The 17316-nt window shown below is 43.8% G+C and overlaps 1 protein-coding gene across 8 annotated transcripts in view; it reads left to right on the top strand.

Annotated features, from left to right (window-relative positions):
• Nucleotides 1-17316, top strand: part of CACNA1E (calcium voltage-gated channel subunit alpha1 E) — a 496397-nt gene that overhangs the window by 402959 nt on the left and 76122 nt on the right. For all 8 annotated transcript variants that reach the window (XM_081791869.1, XM_081791872.1, XM_078440843.2 and 5 more), the window contains exons 10-20: nt 1324-1439; nt 5763-5816; nt 6673-6762; nt 8248-8457; nt 9195-9307; nt 11013-11125; nt 11481-11612; nt 12092-12164; nt 13986-14103; nt 15899-15966; nt 16723-16820. In XM_081791869.1, coding sequence (XP_081647995.1) covers nt 1324-1439; nt 5763-5816; nt 6673-6762; nt 8248-8457; nt 9195-9307; nt 11013-11125; nt 11481-11612; nt 12092-12164; nt 13986-14103; nt 15899-15966; nt 16723-16820 — 1185 coding nt within the window. The remainder of the gene's footprint in view (nt 1-1323; nt 1440-5762; nt 5817-6672; nt 6763-8247; nt 8458-9194; nt 9308-11012; nt 11126-11480; nt 11613-12091; nt 12165-13985; nt 14104-15898; nt 15967-16722; nt 16821-17316) is intronic.

Genomic DNA, 17316 nt, shown 5'->3' with positions numbered 1-17316 from the left:
AGAACAGAGATGATGACACCCGGAGACAGCTTACTTCATTCTTAAAGCAAAGCAACTTTCCTTCGAAATACAACTTTTTACAGTGGGTGCTGGGCTCCCTCATTGTCAGGCTGAAGCTCTCTAGTTGTGGGGAGCACCTTGACTAAGGGCAACAGCTTCCAGGTAGTAGGGACCATACCTGAGCCGAGGCTGGAAAGGCACTACACTACTAAGGGCATTGTAGCCTGGAGGGGTGTTTGATGAGAAGGGCCTTGGTAGAGGTGGTTGCTAGAGAGGCCTATTAGCAAATGAATATTTCTTTAACCCCATTTGCTCAGCCATTGAATTTGCTCATCTTCCTCTCTACCAGGAAACCCTTGTGTCTCTTTTCCCTTTCCACGCCACCCACCCTCTCCCCCCCACCCGCCACCCAGGGGTTTAGTCTTTTCATTGTCTTGTGCCACAGAGTGGCTCTGGTCCCTTGCACCTGTCAGTGGACTGTGTCTTCTCCCTGACCCTGACCTTGGCTTTCCATCTATCTCATTATCTCCTCTCATATCCCTCCCATCTTCCTACTCTCTTTCTTTTGGAGCCAAGTGCCCTTCCCGTGTCCTTCCCTTTCCTATTTAACCTCCACTAGCCATCTTCACACAGCACTCAGTCCTTCAAGGCATTGGTGTCAATGGTCTTCAGTGGCAGCCCTCATAGAGTGTCACAGGATGCAGGATGCCAGAGGAAGCACGGCACTATGGTTAGACTTTAGATCCCAGCAAGTTACTTCCCTTCTCTAATCCTTGGTTTCCCCAAGGATTAGAGGGAATTTTAATAGTTAAGTAGGAATCTTAATAGTACTTATTACTTCACATGGTGACTGTAATGGATTAAATTAGAGTCCATGGGTATGAAAAACTTCATATAGGGCTGGCACATAATTGGTCCATATAGATTAATCACTGTTGTTATTAAAAGCATAAAGGGTAGGTGTGCCCCTCAGGAGGGTTAAGGGCCTTATGTTGTAGCTGGGGAAACAGAACATAGCATTTTGAACCCTAGTTTGTCACCTGACTAAGAAAGTACCTTTCAAAATAGAGCAAGCAGAGGGTGTTAGTGATGACTAGGATGAAACTGATCTGGGAAAGCTTCTTGAGTGAGGCCGAACAAAGTATGTTTCTGAACAGCATTTTAAGGAGGTGATAGTTGCAGCCTGGAACAAAGCAAAGGGGAAATGGGGCATAGAGAGTCACCTGCTCAAACACTCTCTTGCTCCTACTTGCTTCACCCTTCCTTTTAGTTACGGCATTACCCCAGTTCACTGCTTATGAATCTCATCCTTCTCATCCACAGGGAATTTGCCAAAGAGAGAGAGAGAGTGGAGAACCGGAGAGCTTTCATGAAATTGCGGCGGCAGCAGCAGATTGAGCGTGAGCTGAATGGGTACCGCGCCTGGATAGACAAAGCAGGTGAGGCCTGGCAGGCTGCACAGACATCAGTGTAGATATCCCCCTGAGCACCCCCGGTGCCTCCATTCACAGGAGCAGCCTTGGCCAGAGCAGAGAGTAGCTCTGGATGCCTCACCGGCTTTGTGGGCTCCATGCTGGTCCCTCTTTCTTCCTCGGGGACTAAGTGTTCCTATTCTTCTACCGAACACCTTCACGAGGCTCACAGTTTAGCAAGGTGAACTGAATGAAAGGTAACATAGCTAGCTCCTGGAGCTGGGTTGGGTGGGTGACATTGTACACTACTGCTGATAATTATAATGACCACCAGCAGCAGCAACAACAGTCCATTCATTCCACAAATATTTGAGCGCTTGCTTTGTGCCAGCCCCTGTCCTAGGTACTTGAGATACAGCAATGAACCAAACAGACCACCAGCTCACCAAAGCCCCTTTCATGTGAAGCCCATTCCCCTCTATTGGAGAAGGCAGTGATAAACAAAATAATAAATGAATAACTTGTAAGAAGGTGATAAGTACCATGGAAAACAGATCAAGGTAGGGTTATGGGGTGTAGGGTAGGTTGTGTTTTGAAATAGGGAGATCAGGGAGACCCTTTTGGGGAGAGACTTGAAGGAGTTGAGGTGGTAAGTCATGGGAAGGTCTGAGGAGGATATCTCAGTGCTAAGACTCTAGTATGGAAGCAAGCCAGGAATATTCCAGGAATAGAAAGAAGAATGAGTAAAGGGAGAGGGGCAGGAAGACAGGGTGGGGCCAGTGATGAGAGGAGTGGACAGAACTTATGGGCCGTTGTAAGGGTTCGGGGCTGTGCTGTTAGTGATGCAAGAACCATTGGAGGGTTTGGAGCTGAGGTGGGGCATGGTCTGATTGAAGGTTTTGAGGGGGCCCTTTGGCTGCTGCATTGAGACTACACTGTAGGAGGGCAAGGTCAGAAGCAGGGGACGGCGAGGCCACTGCAGTGAGACGGGTAATACCTGATGGTGAGAAGTGGTGATTCCTATTTCCTGAGCTATCACCAGTTCCTCACTATGAGGCTCCGCCTTGAGGATAGGTCCAAACCTATCATGATTTTGTTAACCCACAGAACCACCAGCTTCAAGTTTGACTGTGGCTCAGCTGCTCATGAAGGGGTATCGATCACCGCATATCTGTCAGTAAAATGGATGCACTTGCTTTCCTTATTATTTTAAAGATTACATTGCATTGGTGTTATATATCTTTATTTTCATCCTGAGCAAAGAGGAATTTATTTTAATAAAAAGATACACATGACAGCATTTTTCCCCCTCTATTCTTGGTAGAAAGCATAGCACAGATGTGAGGTCTCTCCAGAAAAATTTGGAATATGATTTGATGCTTAGTTGCCTGAGACTTATTCTTCCATAGCAGCTTAGGAATGACACCATGGCAGTCCTCTTCTACCCACCAAGACAAAAAAGCTCTGTCTCAGCTCTGGAGTCAACTTTTGATCATCTGTCAGGGATGAGAGAGTACGTATGATTAAAAGTGCCATTTCAAAGCCAGACAATAAGCACCTCCCATTTAGGACCATCTGCATTTCTTCGCTGCTTCTAGAAGCATGTACCATACCCACTGACTATACTTTCAATTTGCCCTTTCTCCCCCGAGGTTCTCGGGTAGGGGTGAATGTGAACCTCTCCTCCTTTCCAGAATGTTAACTCAGCCTTACTGAGCAGATTTGTCTCCAGGTCTGGCAGGCAGCTTGAAGTTCCCCACTGTCCTTGGCTTCCTGGGTGGAGGAGCCATCTGACAGACCACCCCAGGGAGCAGTCTGGCAGCAGAACTGGAAAAGAATGTTGCCCGCGCTGTCCATGACCCGACTCGTGGTCAGGCAGCACAGGACGCTGTTCTTTGTGGCTCTGCTTTTCAGATACATGCAGAATTCCAAGGCTCCACTTTCTTCCAGTTGGCAAAGCCAGCTCTCTCCTTCTAAGAAAAAAGACGCACTGCAACGTCAGATTGGGCTTCCTGGCCCTTCCCTTTGCAAATGGGGTGTGAGTGAATCAGAGACATATGGGTTACATTTCCCTGGAAAGAGACTCTCAAGTTCGAGAGAGAACTTGGCAAAAGGCTATGGGGGAAGGTGGGGGCAGCTTCCGCACATCCAGAGCCCTCAAGCACTTCCCAGAGATACTCAGCAGCACCACGCACCCTCCTTCTGCCTTGGGGGTCCTCAGATTAGCCCACCCAGCACCCAGGCACGGTACAGAGCAGATGTGCCTCCCTGGCTGAGGTCATTCATGTTGCTATGAGGTATTTTAATGAGTACCTAATCTTTAAATGATATCCTCTGAACAACGTGTGCTGTAGATGACTTTAAAACCTCTATGTCTGCATAAAGGAGCATCTCACCAATAACATTTAACCTGTTAACTTAGAGTTTTGCCAGAGGCTGTACTAAAAAGGAAAGCTAAACATTTATGCCTTGGTATAATAGCTATTCTGAGTGGTACCCTCCGAGCTTCAAAATGTTCCCCTCCCTGGGAAATACATTATATGCTCTCAGTTTTATATGCAGGTGGAATTATGGTAATGACTTTACCCTCTTCTGCTTGTCCTTTTACTTGTTACAATTGCTTAAATGAAACCATCATTTAATAGGGACTGCTGCAAGCTTTTCCCCAGCAGCTGGGATCTTAAGGACTGATGGCTTCCAGCTTCCAGCTTCCTGCCTATGGCTGAGGTTGGGGTGAGGATTAAACTCATCTGCATCACTCCCAATGGAGACACAGAATCCTGTCAGATATGGGACAGAAGGGCTAGTTTGTAAGTTTGGAGGAATTCTAGTGAGGTTTATCCTAACAAGTCTTACTAGAAAATAGCCCACTAGTGATGATACCTCCCTGGAATACAGGACTGTTCCTTGAGAGGTCAAGAGGAAAATCCAAGGAACCATTTGATTCTTTTCCAAATACTGACAACCAGACACAGCATTCCAACACTGGCCAGTCCTTCAGTTCTCCAACTGGGTATCCAAAAATTCAATTCAATTCTGACACTAAACACCATCAGAAGTTAGTGCAGATCCCACAGATTAGGGACTCAGTCCCACAAGCCTGCCATCATTTCACACACCAGCCACAAGTGGAGTCCCCAAGTGACTTGCATTTTTACCCACTCAGCTGCCAATTTAGAGGGTTCCAGGTTGATCATTCCTTGAATGATTTCCAGAACTCAGGAAAGCTATACTTCCTATCACCAGTTTATTACAAAGGATCCAACTCAGGAATAACCAAATGGAAGAGATTCCTCGGGTAAGGTGGAGGGTAGAGGGGGACACAAACTCTCCATGCCCCTTTCAGGCATGTTACTCTCCCAGCACCTTGACATATTCACTAACTCCGAAGCTCCTTGAGCCCCCTCATGGAGGGTTTGTTTTGTTGTTGTTGTTGTTGTTTTTCCTGAAGATTCCATTATGTAGACATACTTGATTAAATCATTGGGCATTGGTGATTGTGCATTCTCCAGCCTCTCTCCCATCATGGGAACTGGGAGGGGGAATGAGGCTGAAAGTTATAACCTAATCATATGGTTGGTTTTTCTGGTGACCGATGCAGATCCTTAAGTAATGTAGGCATCGTCGACATTGAGTTGTCTAATTAGCATACAGAAGACAGTAAATTCCAAGGGTTTTTGGAGCTCTGTGCCAGGAAGGTGGACAAAAACCAGATATTTATTTTTCGTTCTTTCAGAGGGCCAAATTCGCGACAGACCTGAGCCTCTTTTGCCCAAGCAAGGCAGACTGTAGTGTGGGGGTAAGAGGAAGCAAGCCCACAAGATGCCATTAGCATCTTCCGCTGCTCCTCCTCAAAGAAGTAGACTGGCTGGAGCTCAAAACATGGTTTTATCTCCTGAACGAGGCAGTAGATGTTGCCCTGGTATGCCTTGTATGTGCTGCCGACAAGAAAAACCAAGGAAGCGCCTACTGCTAGAAAAAGTTTAAAGAACCTGGATAGAAGGAAAAAAATAGAAATGGAAAATTTTCATTGCTATCAGTTTAGGAGATTTTGGTTAGAAAGAGGTAAGTTCTTCCTCTCAACAAGTATTACCTGACACAGGGCTGAATTTTAACAGTCAACCTCCAAGTGCCCCCTTACTACAAGAACTTCCTTTCTGTTCTCATCTGCACTTGGGAGCTCCCTCTGTGACCCTTGATGTCTTTCTGAAGCTGGTGCCTGCATGGAGCTATGAACTCTTTGCTCTCTCTCTGTTGCCCTGGGGCCACAGCTGGCCCTAGAGGATTTTTCATCTTGTGAAATAATTTGACATTTACAGATAATTTACTAAACCATTTATTTCCATATAGAGGAAGTCATGCTTGCTGAAGAAAATAAAAACGCTGGAACATCAGCCTTAGAAGGTAAGGAAGTGCTCCAACACTTTACTGCATTTGCCCCCTCTTACACTGTGGCAATCTCTTGATCAAAAGAGAAAGAAATAAAAAGAGTGGTGCTCTGGGATTTGAAATGAAAGTCTCTCTGTCATAAAATCCCTCATGCTTTAAAATGAAGGGAATTGAGTCATGGATTTAAATGCTTTTTGAAGTGATGAAAATGAACTCCAAGAGCTGCTTTGTTCTAGGGCGTGTGATTGCTACTGTGCAATGAAAAGACCATCATACAACCAGTGGCATGGAAAGGGATCTTCTTTGAAAATTTGCAGGGATCGTCTTGGGACCACTTTCATTAGCAGGAAGTGGCATTATTTTGTTTTTTATTTTTTTAATGTTTATTTATTATTGAGAGACAGACAGAGACAGAGCATGAGCAGGGGAGGGGCAGAGGGAGAGGGAGATACAGAATCTGAAGCAGGCTCCAGGCTTTGTGCTGTCAGCACAGAGCCCAATGCGGGGCTCGAACTCATGAACCGTGAGATCATGACCTGAGCCGAAGTCAGATGCTTAACCGACTGAGCCACCCAGGTGCCCCAGGAAGTGGTATTGTTTATGAAGAACCAGAACAAATAGATATGGAGTGCCTATTTACAACTGCGTGTAGATAGGGTCTGGCAAGGATTCTGGAGCACATGTGTTTCAAGGTGCTGCTGAGCACACAAGTCATGTTTCTATAGACATTCGTGACTTCTGTAACCATGGCTCAGCTGTTTCAAGGCAGTCGCCTGTGTCAAGAGGCCTCTGGCACACAGTCCTCAGCTTTGACCTGAATGATCTGATTGTTCTTGTGTTCTTTCACTGGACTTCCCCTTCCCTGGTACAGTGCTTCGAAGGGCAACCATCAAAAGGAGCCGGACAGAGGCCATGACTCGAGACTCCAGCGATGAGCACTGTGTTGATATCTCCTCTGTGGGTGAGTGGAACCAGTTAGATCTTCTTTTATTGGTCTGAATCTTCTATGTAAAGAAAGATCATGTCTTTTGAGAAGCGCCACAAAGAGGAACAGAATCCAAAGAATCCAGAAAAAGAGAAAGTCTTAGAAATCTAATAGATGACAGTGAGTTGCAGAGAAAAATGGACCATGGGGTTGAGGGCTAAGAATCCAACCAGATTCTTCAAGTGTGTCAGATGTATCCCTTTTACATATATATATACTTTCTGTCCTGAATGTGATAATGAGAACCCACTTTGGGATATTGTTCAGAAGATCCTGAGGATCTGATGCTTCTAGTGACCCCCATTTGAGAACCTGGAATCATTTGCTTAGCCACAGTGGCACCTACCTACTTCCATGTGATGTTTAAACAGATTGTTACTGACAACCCTTAAAAACCCTCTTCAATCCCAGGTTCCCAGACACTCTGGTCGATGCAGATTTTACCTCCCCAGAAAAAGGGAAGGATCTCACTTCAACCTTTTTAAAAATATATATATATTATCAAATTGGCTTCCATACAACACCCAGTGCTCATCCCAACAAGTGCCCTCCTCATCGCCCATCACCCACTTTCCCCTCTCCCTCACCTCCCCCATCAACCTCAGTTTGTTTTCTGTATTTAAGAGTCTCTAATGGTTTGCCTCCCTCCCTATCTGTTAGTAACTTTTTCTCCCCTTCCCTTCCCCCTGGTCTTCTGTTAAGTTGCTCAAGATCCACATATGAGTGAAAACATATAATATCTGTCTTTATCTGACTGACTTGTTTCACTTAGCATGATACCCTCCAGTTCCATCCACATTGCTGCAAATGGCAGGATTTCATTCTTTCTCATTGCCAAGTAGCATTCCATTACACACACACACACACACACACACACACCACATCTTTATCCATTCGTCAGTTGATGGACATTTAGGCTCTTTCTATAATTTGGCTATCGTTGAAAGCATCGCTGTAAATATTGGGGTATGTATGCCCCTATGCTTCGGCTTTCCTGTATTCCTTGGGTAAATTCCTAGCAGTGCTATTGCTGGGTCATAGGGTAAAAGCAGAAGAGTTGTACAGAGCTCATTGCTGCTTTAGGCTGCCAGTGGTAGAAATACCACAAATGCAGCCAATTGACTCCAATGCCTGAAGCATATTTAAAAGGAAAGGCCAGAAAGAAGATTAATCTATGAAAAACATAAACATCATCCTGTTAGGATTCAGAACACTGGATGTATGTTTCATGTCATGCCCAGGGAATCTTTTGGTTTCCTAAAACTGAGAGTGTCCAGTGAGGATAACTAGGGATCTCTGCTATGGAAACACTTAGCCCATATCAAGGGGATTCCTTGGGCCTGCAACATGGTGGTCACTGAGCCGACTGAAGCTGTCCGTCTCCCCCTTTGAAGGCCCCCTTGCCATGGAGGGTGATCTGTTGTGCAGCCTCATTCTTCTTCTGTACTTGTCTCCCCTTAGGCACACCTCTTGCCCGAGCCAGCATCAAAAGTGCAAAGGTGGATGGGGCCTCCTATTTCCGGCACAAAGAAAGGCTTCTGCGCATCTCTATCCGCCACATGGTCAAATCCCAGGTGTTTTACTGGATTGTGTTGAGCCTTGTGGCTCTCAACACTGCCTGTGTGGCCATCGTCCATCATAACCAGCCCCAGTGGCTCACCCATCTCCTCTGTAAGTGAATAGTGACTACTGGCTGTCACAGGTGCTACCGAATTGGAGTGTGAATGTAAGAGAGCAGGCATCCTGCTGGACCTGGCAGTGTTCTGTGAGGGAGGCTAGAGTTGTCCTCAAGGGGTTGGGATATCACATGACCATTCCCCTTGTGATTCATCATTGAACCACTAACTTATTGAGAAGTCAATAAGATAGTGTTAGCCTTGGGTACTTTAAAGCCTTCACTTAGGCTCAATGGTGTAGGCTCAGTGGTGTAGCGAGTTTGGTCACCTAAGTCCTGGGGAGAAAGTTCTTAGAGCAATGGTTACCTCCAGTAGACCAATAAGGGAACTTATAGGTCAGCTCTGAGTAAGGCTGCCACTGGGTGTCAATGAAGATCCAGGATGCTGTCACAGTTGGGTGTGTATAGGTCGAATCCGGCTCTTGCATCAAAGCCATGGTAAAGCTCTTTCTTTCTCTCCTGAGAGCTGTATACCATTTAAAGGATAGTGACAAATCCACCTATTGAAAAAGAGCAAAGCTAATATGCGGAGTGTGCCTGGGACTCCCAGATCAGAGTGTACGCAGGTATCATCAAGTTTTGCCTGGCTTTGACCTGACACGGTCAGCGAATGTCTTTGCATCATGGGTCCTGCTGGTGTTGAGGGCTCTTCTGTAGGTGAGAGTGTCGGGCTGGGGCATGCAGGAGCCCATGCCATCTATGGAACAAAGGCTTCTTCTTTTGATGCTTTCAGACTATGCAGAATTTCTGTTTCTGGGACTGTTCCTCTTGGAGATGTCCTTGAAGATGTATGGCATGGGGCCTCGACTTTACTTTCACTCTTCATTCAACTGTTTTGATTTTGGGGTAAGTGCTTTGGAGCCCGCCTGTCCTCCTGCTTCGTGTTGATATGCCACGGTTTGAGATAAGCAGCTTGCTCCATTGCTCAGCATGAAGCACTGAAATCAGAATTTATAAAAGGGGAATAAGTAAGTTAGCTACAGGGAGGTCAGGAATGAGTGAATCCTTCCCACTGTAGGGTTGGTTTGTTTGTTTTTTTAAAGCTCTTTTAATGTTTTTATTGAAGTATAACACGTATACCATGGTGTACACTTAAGTGGATAGCTGTATGAATTTGACAGATCTACCCATAGTAAGTTTTGAACCACTTATTGTCTTGGGGGAAGCCTGAGAGAGAACAAAGGAACTGATTCCAGAAGGTGGTTCAGTAAAAAAAAAAAAAAAAAAAAAAAAAGAAAAAAAAAAAGAAAAAAAAGAGAGAGAGAGAGAAGCTTATATATTTGTGTATTTTTTAGTTCAGTTTAAAATTGGGAAAGTTACCTAGATATACCGTCATGCAAGCGTGCACACGCACACATACACACACACACACACACACACACACACACACACACACTTGTATTAGCAAGTTCCCACATAGACTATTTCATCCAGTGTTCACTTCCTAAATACTGTTGATATATAAATGTGTTGATATATAAATGTGTGCCTTCAAGATGTTTTGACATACATTTTTGTCCTCCACTGCTTTGGGGACTCCTAACCACTCTATTACATATCAGGAATTATCTTTCTCATTTGAAAATGAGTAAATAGAGAACATCGTGTGCAAGTTCACATAGCCAGTTAGCAGCAGAACTAGGTTGCAAAACTTTGGGTTCCTGAACCACTTCTCTTTCTGCCAAGCCCACTTCTGTTCCTGCCAAATCTTCAGTTATGTGCTAACGATTTTGAGCACTTGCCAATCTGCATTTTAACTTGGAACATATGCTTCTGGGTACGGGCAATTTTCAGGCATAACAGCTAGTGAAAGACCATTCCCTCTCTACATACTTCTCAGCATTGCAGTGAGGATTAATTTTTGTTATTTGTCCTAGAGCACTGTGTAGAATATAGTAGACATTCAGTGAAAATATAATGAAAACAAAAGCCAAAATGTTAATTTGACACTAGTCCTTCCCACGGCAATCAGATTCTGTGCCACCAAGTAGTACTGTCACATTGGGGTACATGGGACCTGTGTGGCTAAAAGATGCTTCACATATAGGTGAATGAACCTTGTTAGTGCTTCTTGTTAGTGCTTCTTGTTAGTGCTAAATTCTCGGATGGTGAGAGAATGTGGACGTTCTCTGAGGTTTTTACATTGGGATGCAACCTGCATTAACTCAAATTTGTTTCTTTGCTTTGAGTATCACTCTTTTGTCTGTCTGTTCAAGGAGTTACTGTGTAAGAACGCTTGTGGCTATCAAATTTGTGCAGAGGCACACTGGCTCTTGTAGTTTTCACCAAGGACAAAACAGCAGTCAGTGAACCAATCTCCAGCATGAAGGATTGAAGTCAGGAAGAGGAGTGGAGAGAAGTGGGGAGGGAGGCAGTAGAGTCTCATTTTCCTTTGGCAGCCTTCACAAATAGGTAGTCCTGTTGGAGCTGTGCCGGGTGGGGTGGGGAGAGTTTCAATTTCACTGTAGCCCAATAAAAAGTGCTGACTGCTGAATGCCAGAAGGCTCTGCTCTTCTCCTCCTCCTCACTGTGGCTGGGTTTGGCTCTTTAGGTCACAGTGGGCAGTATCTTTGAAGTGGTCTGGGCAATCTTCAGACCTGGTACATCTTTTGGAATCAGTGTCTTGCGAGCTCTCCGGCTTCTAAGAATATTTAAAATAACCAAGTAAGTGATCATAAACTGGACTCTTCCCAACCACCTGTGAGAGCGGAAGCTTCTCTCTCCCTTATTATATTATATTTCCTTCCATCCCCTGTTCTCCCTCGCCATATGTTCCCCTTCCCTACCATGTCCCCGCTCCATTCTTCAGTTCCTCCTTCCCCAAATATCAAACCAGAAAAGTATCTATGACGCCAGATCCCATGTCACATTCCCAAGGGGAGCCTCATTGTTGCTGACATCTCTCCTTCACACAAATATACAAATGCAGCACATTTCATACACTACCAGGCAGATTCCCAGCTGGATTGGGGATAAGTTTATATTCAGTGTTCACTGCTACAGTGTTTGGGTTTTGTAGGTATTGGGCATCTCTGCGAAATCTGGTGGTCTCCTTGATGAGTTCTATGAAGTCTATCATCAGTTTGCTCTTCCTCCTCTTCCTCTTCATCGTTGTCTTTGCTCTCCTAGGAATGCAGCTGTTTGGTGGCAGGTAAGCACCAATGAACTTTCCATCCAAAGGAGCCTCAAAACCCAGTCTTCAGCCTGTGAGCATTCGGGTTTCTAATTTGATCACCATGATATCATCTTGTTTGCTTTTTTCCATGGCCCATCAACCACTGAGTGTGTGTGGTGGTCTCTGTTTTTAACCTTTTCACACTGTACAGGATTCTGGTTCTGGAAAAGACCCCTCTCTTGGGAACTGTCCCTGAAATGTGCAGCATGGGGCCTTATAACTCAGGGTCAGCCCAAACCCTATCTCATTATCCATGCCCTTCAAAGTGCACAGTGCATCAGTAATAGCCACTAATAATGCCATCTTCATAAGTTACATTGAATAGGGAGAAATGAAGGAAGAAGAGGATGTGGAGAAAGAGTAAAAGAAGTGATAAAAAGGGAACAATCTCAGGAAGGGAAAAACTTGGTATGTGAGATTTTCATTTTATTCTTCTCTCTGAACTTCTTTCTCAGGTTTAACTTTAATGATGGGACTCCTTCAGCAAACTTTGACACCTTTCCGGCAGCCATCATGACTGTATTCCAGGTATGAGGCCAACTGGCAGGTAAAAATGTTAAGTAAGATCTTTTGGAGCTCACACTGAAAAATGGTGATATGTTAATAGAATCCTACTTTTCCTTTCCAGGCTCATCCCAGGCAACTGGGATTCTTGTTGAATAATTATCAACACAATAATTCCTAGAATTTCTGTAACTACGTTCTTACCAATAATGGAAGAGCTCTATTATAACTACCTGATTGGCCTTTTCCCCATACTTGTGAGTTTGCAAGAGATATTAAGGCAAAGACATTCAGTAACTTATGGTATTTATGACCACCATCAAGTGGGCTTTATTCCAGGAATGCAAGGATGGTTTGATATCCATACATCAATTGATGTGATATACCACATTAACAAAATAAAGGATAAAAGTCATATGATTATTTTAATAGATGCAGAAAAAGCATGTAACAAAATTTAACATTCATTCATGATAAAACTCTCAACAAAGTGTATATAGGAGGAACATACCTCAACATAATAAAGGCCATATATGACAAACCCACAGCCAAATCATACTCACTGGTGAAAAGCTAAAACCTTTTTCTCTAAGACTAGGAACAAGACAAAGATGTCTACTTGCACCACTTTTTTTAATGTTTACTGTTATTTTATTTATTTTATTTTATCTTATTTTTAAATTTTAGTTAGCCAACATACAGTGCAATATTGGTTTTAGAAGGAAAATTCAGTGATTCATCACTTAACATACAACACCCAGTGCTCATCACAAGTGCCCTCCCTAATACCCATCACCATCTAGCCCATCCCCCACACACCTCCCTCCATCAACCCTCAGTTTGTTCTCTATTGTTAAGAGTCTCTTGTGGTTTGTTTCCCTCTCTCCTCTTTTTCCTCCCCCTACCATATGTTCATCTGTTTTGTTGATGAGTGAAATCATATGGTATTTGTCATTCTCTGATGTGTCTTACTTAGCATAATACCTTCTAGCTCCATCCACATCATTGCAAAATCAAGATTTTCTTTTTTTTGATGGTTGAGTAATATTCCATTGTATCTATGTAGCACATCTTCTTTATCCATGCATCAATCGATGGACATTTGGGCTCTCTCCATAGCTTGGCAATTGTTGATAATGCCTACTTGCACCACTTTTATCCTACATAGTACTGGAAGTCCTAGCCACCGCAGTCAGACAAGAAAAAGAGGTAAAAGTCATCCAAATTGGTAAGGAAGAAGTAAAACTGTCATATCACATTTATGGTTTTCTAAAATTGGAAGCATCTTCTAACCCATGTGTCCATTTAATGAATTATTTTTTCCACCCACCCCCACTATCCCCCCCCCCCACAAAAAAATATTTTTAAATCACGGGGGCAAACTCAAAAATAAATAATGCCGAGTGCTATAGAAAACACTGTTTAGCTGGAATCTGAGGCTGAACCAGAACCCAGGTTTCCAGAACTGGAGCCCATGAGGCTCTTTCTAATAATGCTGCTATCTCAAGAACTATACACTTGGCTCCCCTGGCATAGTCTGGTAGTGACCAGACCACTTGATCTGTGTGATTACCATAGACTTGGCAAAGCTGGAGATGGAGGGAGTCTGTAGTCTGAGGAATAGAATCTTTCCTTTTGATGCTTTCTTTCTATTTTTCAATGCCTTTCTTCCTTATCAGAAGAAAGTTTAGAATTGCTCATAAAAATGACTTTATTTTTTTCCCTGAAGCATAGCCAAGCAAGAGGTAGATGGAAAAAACCTAGGCGAGAATTTTCCTTTTTGCATTAGCCCCATTTTTTCAACCAACCCATGTCTCTGACTTGCCTATTGTTTGCTTTGCCTAGATCCTAACAGGTGAGGACTGGAATGAGGTTATGTACAATGGGATCCGCTCCCAGGGTGGAGTTAGCTCAGGCATGTGGTCAGCTATCTATTTCATTGTGCTCACCTTGTTTGGAAACTGTATCCTTTTTAAGATGCTCCTCTTTGTGCTCTTTGCCTGCCTGGACCAGCATTTGAGGAGTGTGGTGATGGTGGTAGAGGTGGGTGGGTTTTTTTTAGGGCATCAGGGTAGCATTGGGGTGGATATAGTTCAGTGTACTAAAAGAAATAAGGATTCTGATTTTAAGGAAATTGTACAGTAGTTGGGTCAAGAAGACAAATATAAACAAGAAGATAAAATATTATCTATATCTACAACATACACAAATAATAACTTATGAGGCTCTTACATTGAACAGTTGGAGATGCTATCAGCTGGGGAAAATAAGAGTTGACAAAGATAACTGTAGGCTGAAATAGTGGCCACACTGTAATACTAATAAATTAATTACATGTTAATATAGAATAGGACTGGTCACATAGTAAGCTTTCAAAAATATTAGTACTATGACTAATACTAATACTCCTAAGCATAGCCAACATTTATTGTATTTGTGCTATTCATGAGACCCTGTGCTAAGTGTTTTACAGGTACTATTTCATCTAATCCTTACCTTACCATCTAATCCTTAAGACTTAGATGAACTAACTTGACCAAAGTCAAACAATTATTAAATTATAAAGGGAGACTGGAAATTGAGTCCATTTAATTCCCAAACCTATGTCTGGTCATAATATATAGACTAGGAAGATTTATGTTTTAATCCCAACAATTCAGTTTACCAGCTGTGTGGCCTTGGGAAAGTCCCTTAATCTCTCTGAACTTCTAGTTTTCACATCTGTGGGGAGGATGACAGCATTTACCCCTTTGTTGTGCATAGTAAATGATATAATTTCCTTGGATGCACCTTATAAACTGTGAACTTCTACACAATCATTAAATGTTTTGGGGGAATGAGATTTGCCTTAAAATGGGATTGGTGGAGTGAAAAAGGAGAGCCATGTGATATAGCTGGACTTTGGCTTTTCCCATAGCCTCACAGAGAGAAGATACTCCTTTAAGTTATCTGCTGTGAAAATTTCTAGGGGTCAGAGCAGACTATGAACCAAACATGAGAAACCCATAAAAAGAAAGTTAATGCAGTGCATCACAGAAACAGAAGGTCAGTTTGTCACAATGGCACCTTGATTTTCCTATTACGCTGAGGGTAGTTAGACCTGGACTTTTATGCTGGAACCACTTCTGTGTTCCACAACATATGGACCCCAAAAACAGTTGGAAAATTGGGACTTCAGAGGTTAGAGGTTGGAATAGAAATAGGTTCTATAATGACCTTGTGTGCTCTGTGACATTTTTGTTAAATGAAATATGGAAGACTTCCAGGATAAGAAGAATGAGAGAAATAAGTTAGCATCCCATTATTGAGAACCAATCAGTGATGGAGCTGTGGAATCTCATTTCTTTTCGTCTTTAAGAACAGAGTAGTAGGATTGGTCTAGGTGGGCTTCAGTTCCAGCCTCTCAGAAAGGAGACGTGAGCTCCTGCATTGAGCTCCCTGTTGTCATGTTGTTCAGCCGATCTCTATTCAGTAAGCTGTGAGGAGAGGCCATAGCTATCTAAAGGCCTCCTTATTCCACCTTGGCCCCTGAGTGGTTGGATTTAGCTATTTCTTTGTCCTATGCAAAGAGAAGATAAGTGGAAGAGGGAATATATGTTCCCCTTCAGACAGGGCTGCATAACCCCTGCTTAATCAATGCTTTGGGGTAACTTCTGTTCCTGCTGGTATCCCAGGCAGGAAAGACCTAGAGATGCCGTCTCAGTCTTGCTGAAGCCTTTTGTTTTTCTTACTCACCCGTCCTTAACTCATCACCCCAGACACACTGCTGAATGTGTTCTTGGCCATTGCTGTAGACAATCTGGCCAATGCCCAAGAGCTGACCAAGGTAAGCATTCTCTGGGGATCTGATGGTTCTCTAATGCCATTGGGCACTTCATCAACTGGGTAGATGATGAAATGGGAATGATATATCTGTTTTGCATACCTCACAGGATTATTGTTAGGATCAAGTGAAATAATGTATGTGAAAAACAGAGCAGGCTAAGTAAGATGTGTGTTCTTAGTAGCTCTAGTCATTTCACCTGAACTGGCTTTCCCCAGTGTCATCACAAAGAGGAGACATTTACAACAGGAATATAGGTGAGGGTATGGGGTCCCTGCCTGATCACTTGGGATGATGCCACTCAGCTTGGCAGAGGAGAGGGCATGAGTAGAGGCACAGTCTCAGCATTTTACTTCACGGGGTTCTGCCTAGAAGGGCCCTGCTCCATCACTTCCAGATACTGCAGAACATCTGAGAGGTGTTGGCTCTAGCTTCTGACCTCCATAGCTGTGGGTAGCTCCACTGAGGGCTAGGAGCTTGGGGTAGAATTCTGTGGATTTCCTGAAGAATTGTGAGGAAACCTTTGGGGCAAGGTGGAAACCAGAAACTGGCCATGCCAGGGCTGAAAGGGTTCTGTTTCCAAAAGGGCCTGGCGCCTGGCCTCCTGAAGTCTCTGAGCCAACCCACCTCAAACTGCCTTGGTTAACCTCTTCTCCTGCCTTCCTCATTTCACCTGGTCTCCAGAACTTGGGGGGAGAGCCAAGGCAGCTATTCTCCTTCACGGGGATACCAGCAAACCCATCCCTGTTCTGTGTCTAGGATGAACAAGAAGAAGAGGAGGCCTTCAACCAGAAACATGCGTTGCAGAAGGCCAAGGAGGTCAGCCCGATGTCTGCACCCAACATGCCTTCTATCGAGTGAGTTGGCTGTCCCCACTTCAGTGACCCCTGGGCTCCTGTGCTAACAGCCAATTAATTCATCAACTCAGAATGGTGTATTATCAGAGGATGCCTACTCCATGCCAGGAGATGTCCTGTGAATATAGCAGTGACCAAGATGAAGTATCTGTTCTCCCAGAGCTTTTATTTCAGTGAGCTAGATAAGAAACATACGTAAATAATTTTAGACAGTGATAATTGCAGTAAGGTAAATAAAACAGGGTAATAGTGCAGAGGAATAAGAATTGGGCGGAGTACTTATAGGCAGTCTGGGAGGGATTCCTTGACGAGGTGATATTCAAGCAGAGATCTAAATATGGAGAAGGCAGTCATGTAAAATTATGAAGGAAGAGTGTTCTCCAGCAAGGTGCAGTGAGGCTGATATGCAGGGAGCAAAGAAGACTAGGAGACAAGGCCAGGGAGATCCTGAAGGACCAGGTAAAGGATTTTAGCTTTTATTCTAGTGGCAACCATG

This window comes from Panthera onca, chromosome F1 (assembly GCF_046562875.1).
Source record: "Panthera onca isolate mPanOnc1 chromosome F1, mPanOnc1 haplotype 2, whole genome shotgun sequence".
NCBI classification, from domain to species: domain Eukaryota; kingdom Metazoa; phylum Chordata; class Mammalia; order Carnivora; family Felidae; genus Panthera; species Panthera onca.
Note: the sequence above shows the minus strand (reverse complement) of the source record. Positions and strands in the feature narration are given on the sequence as shown.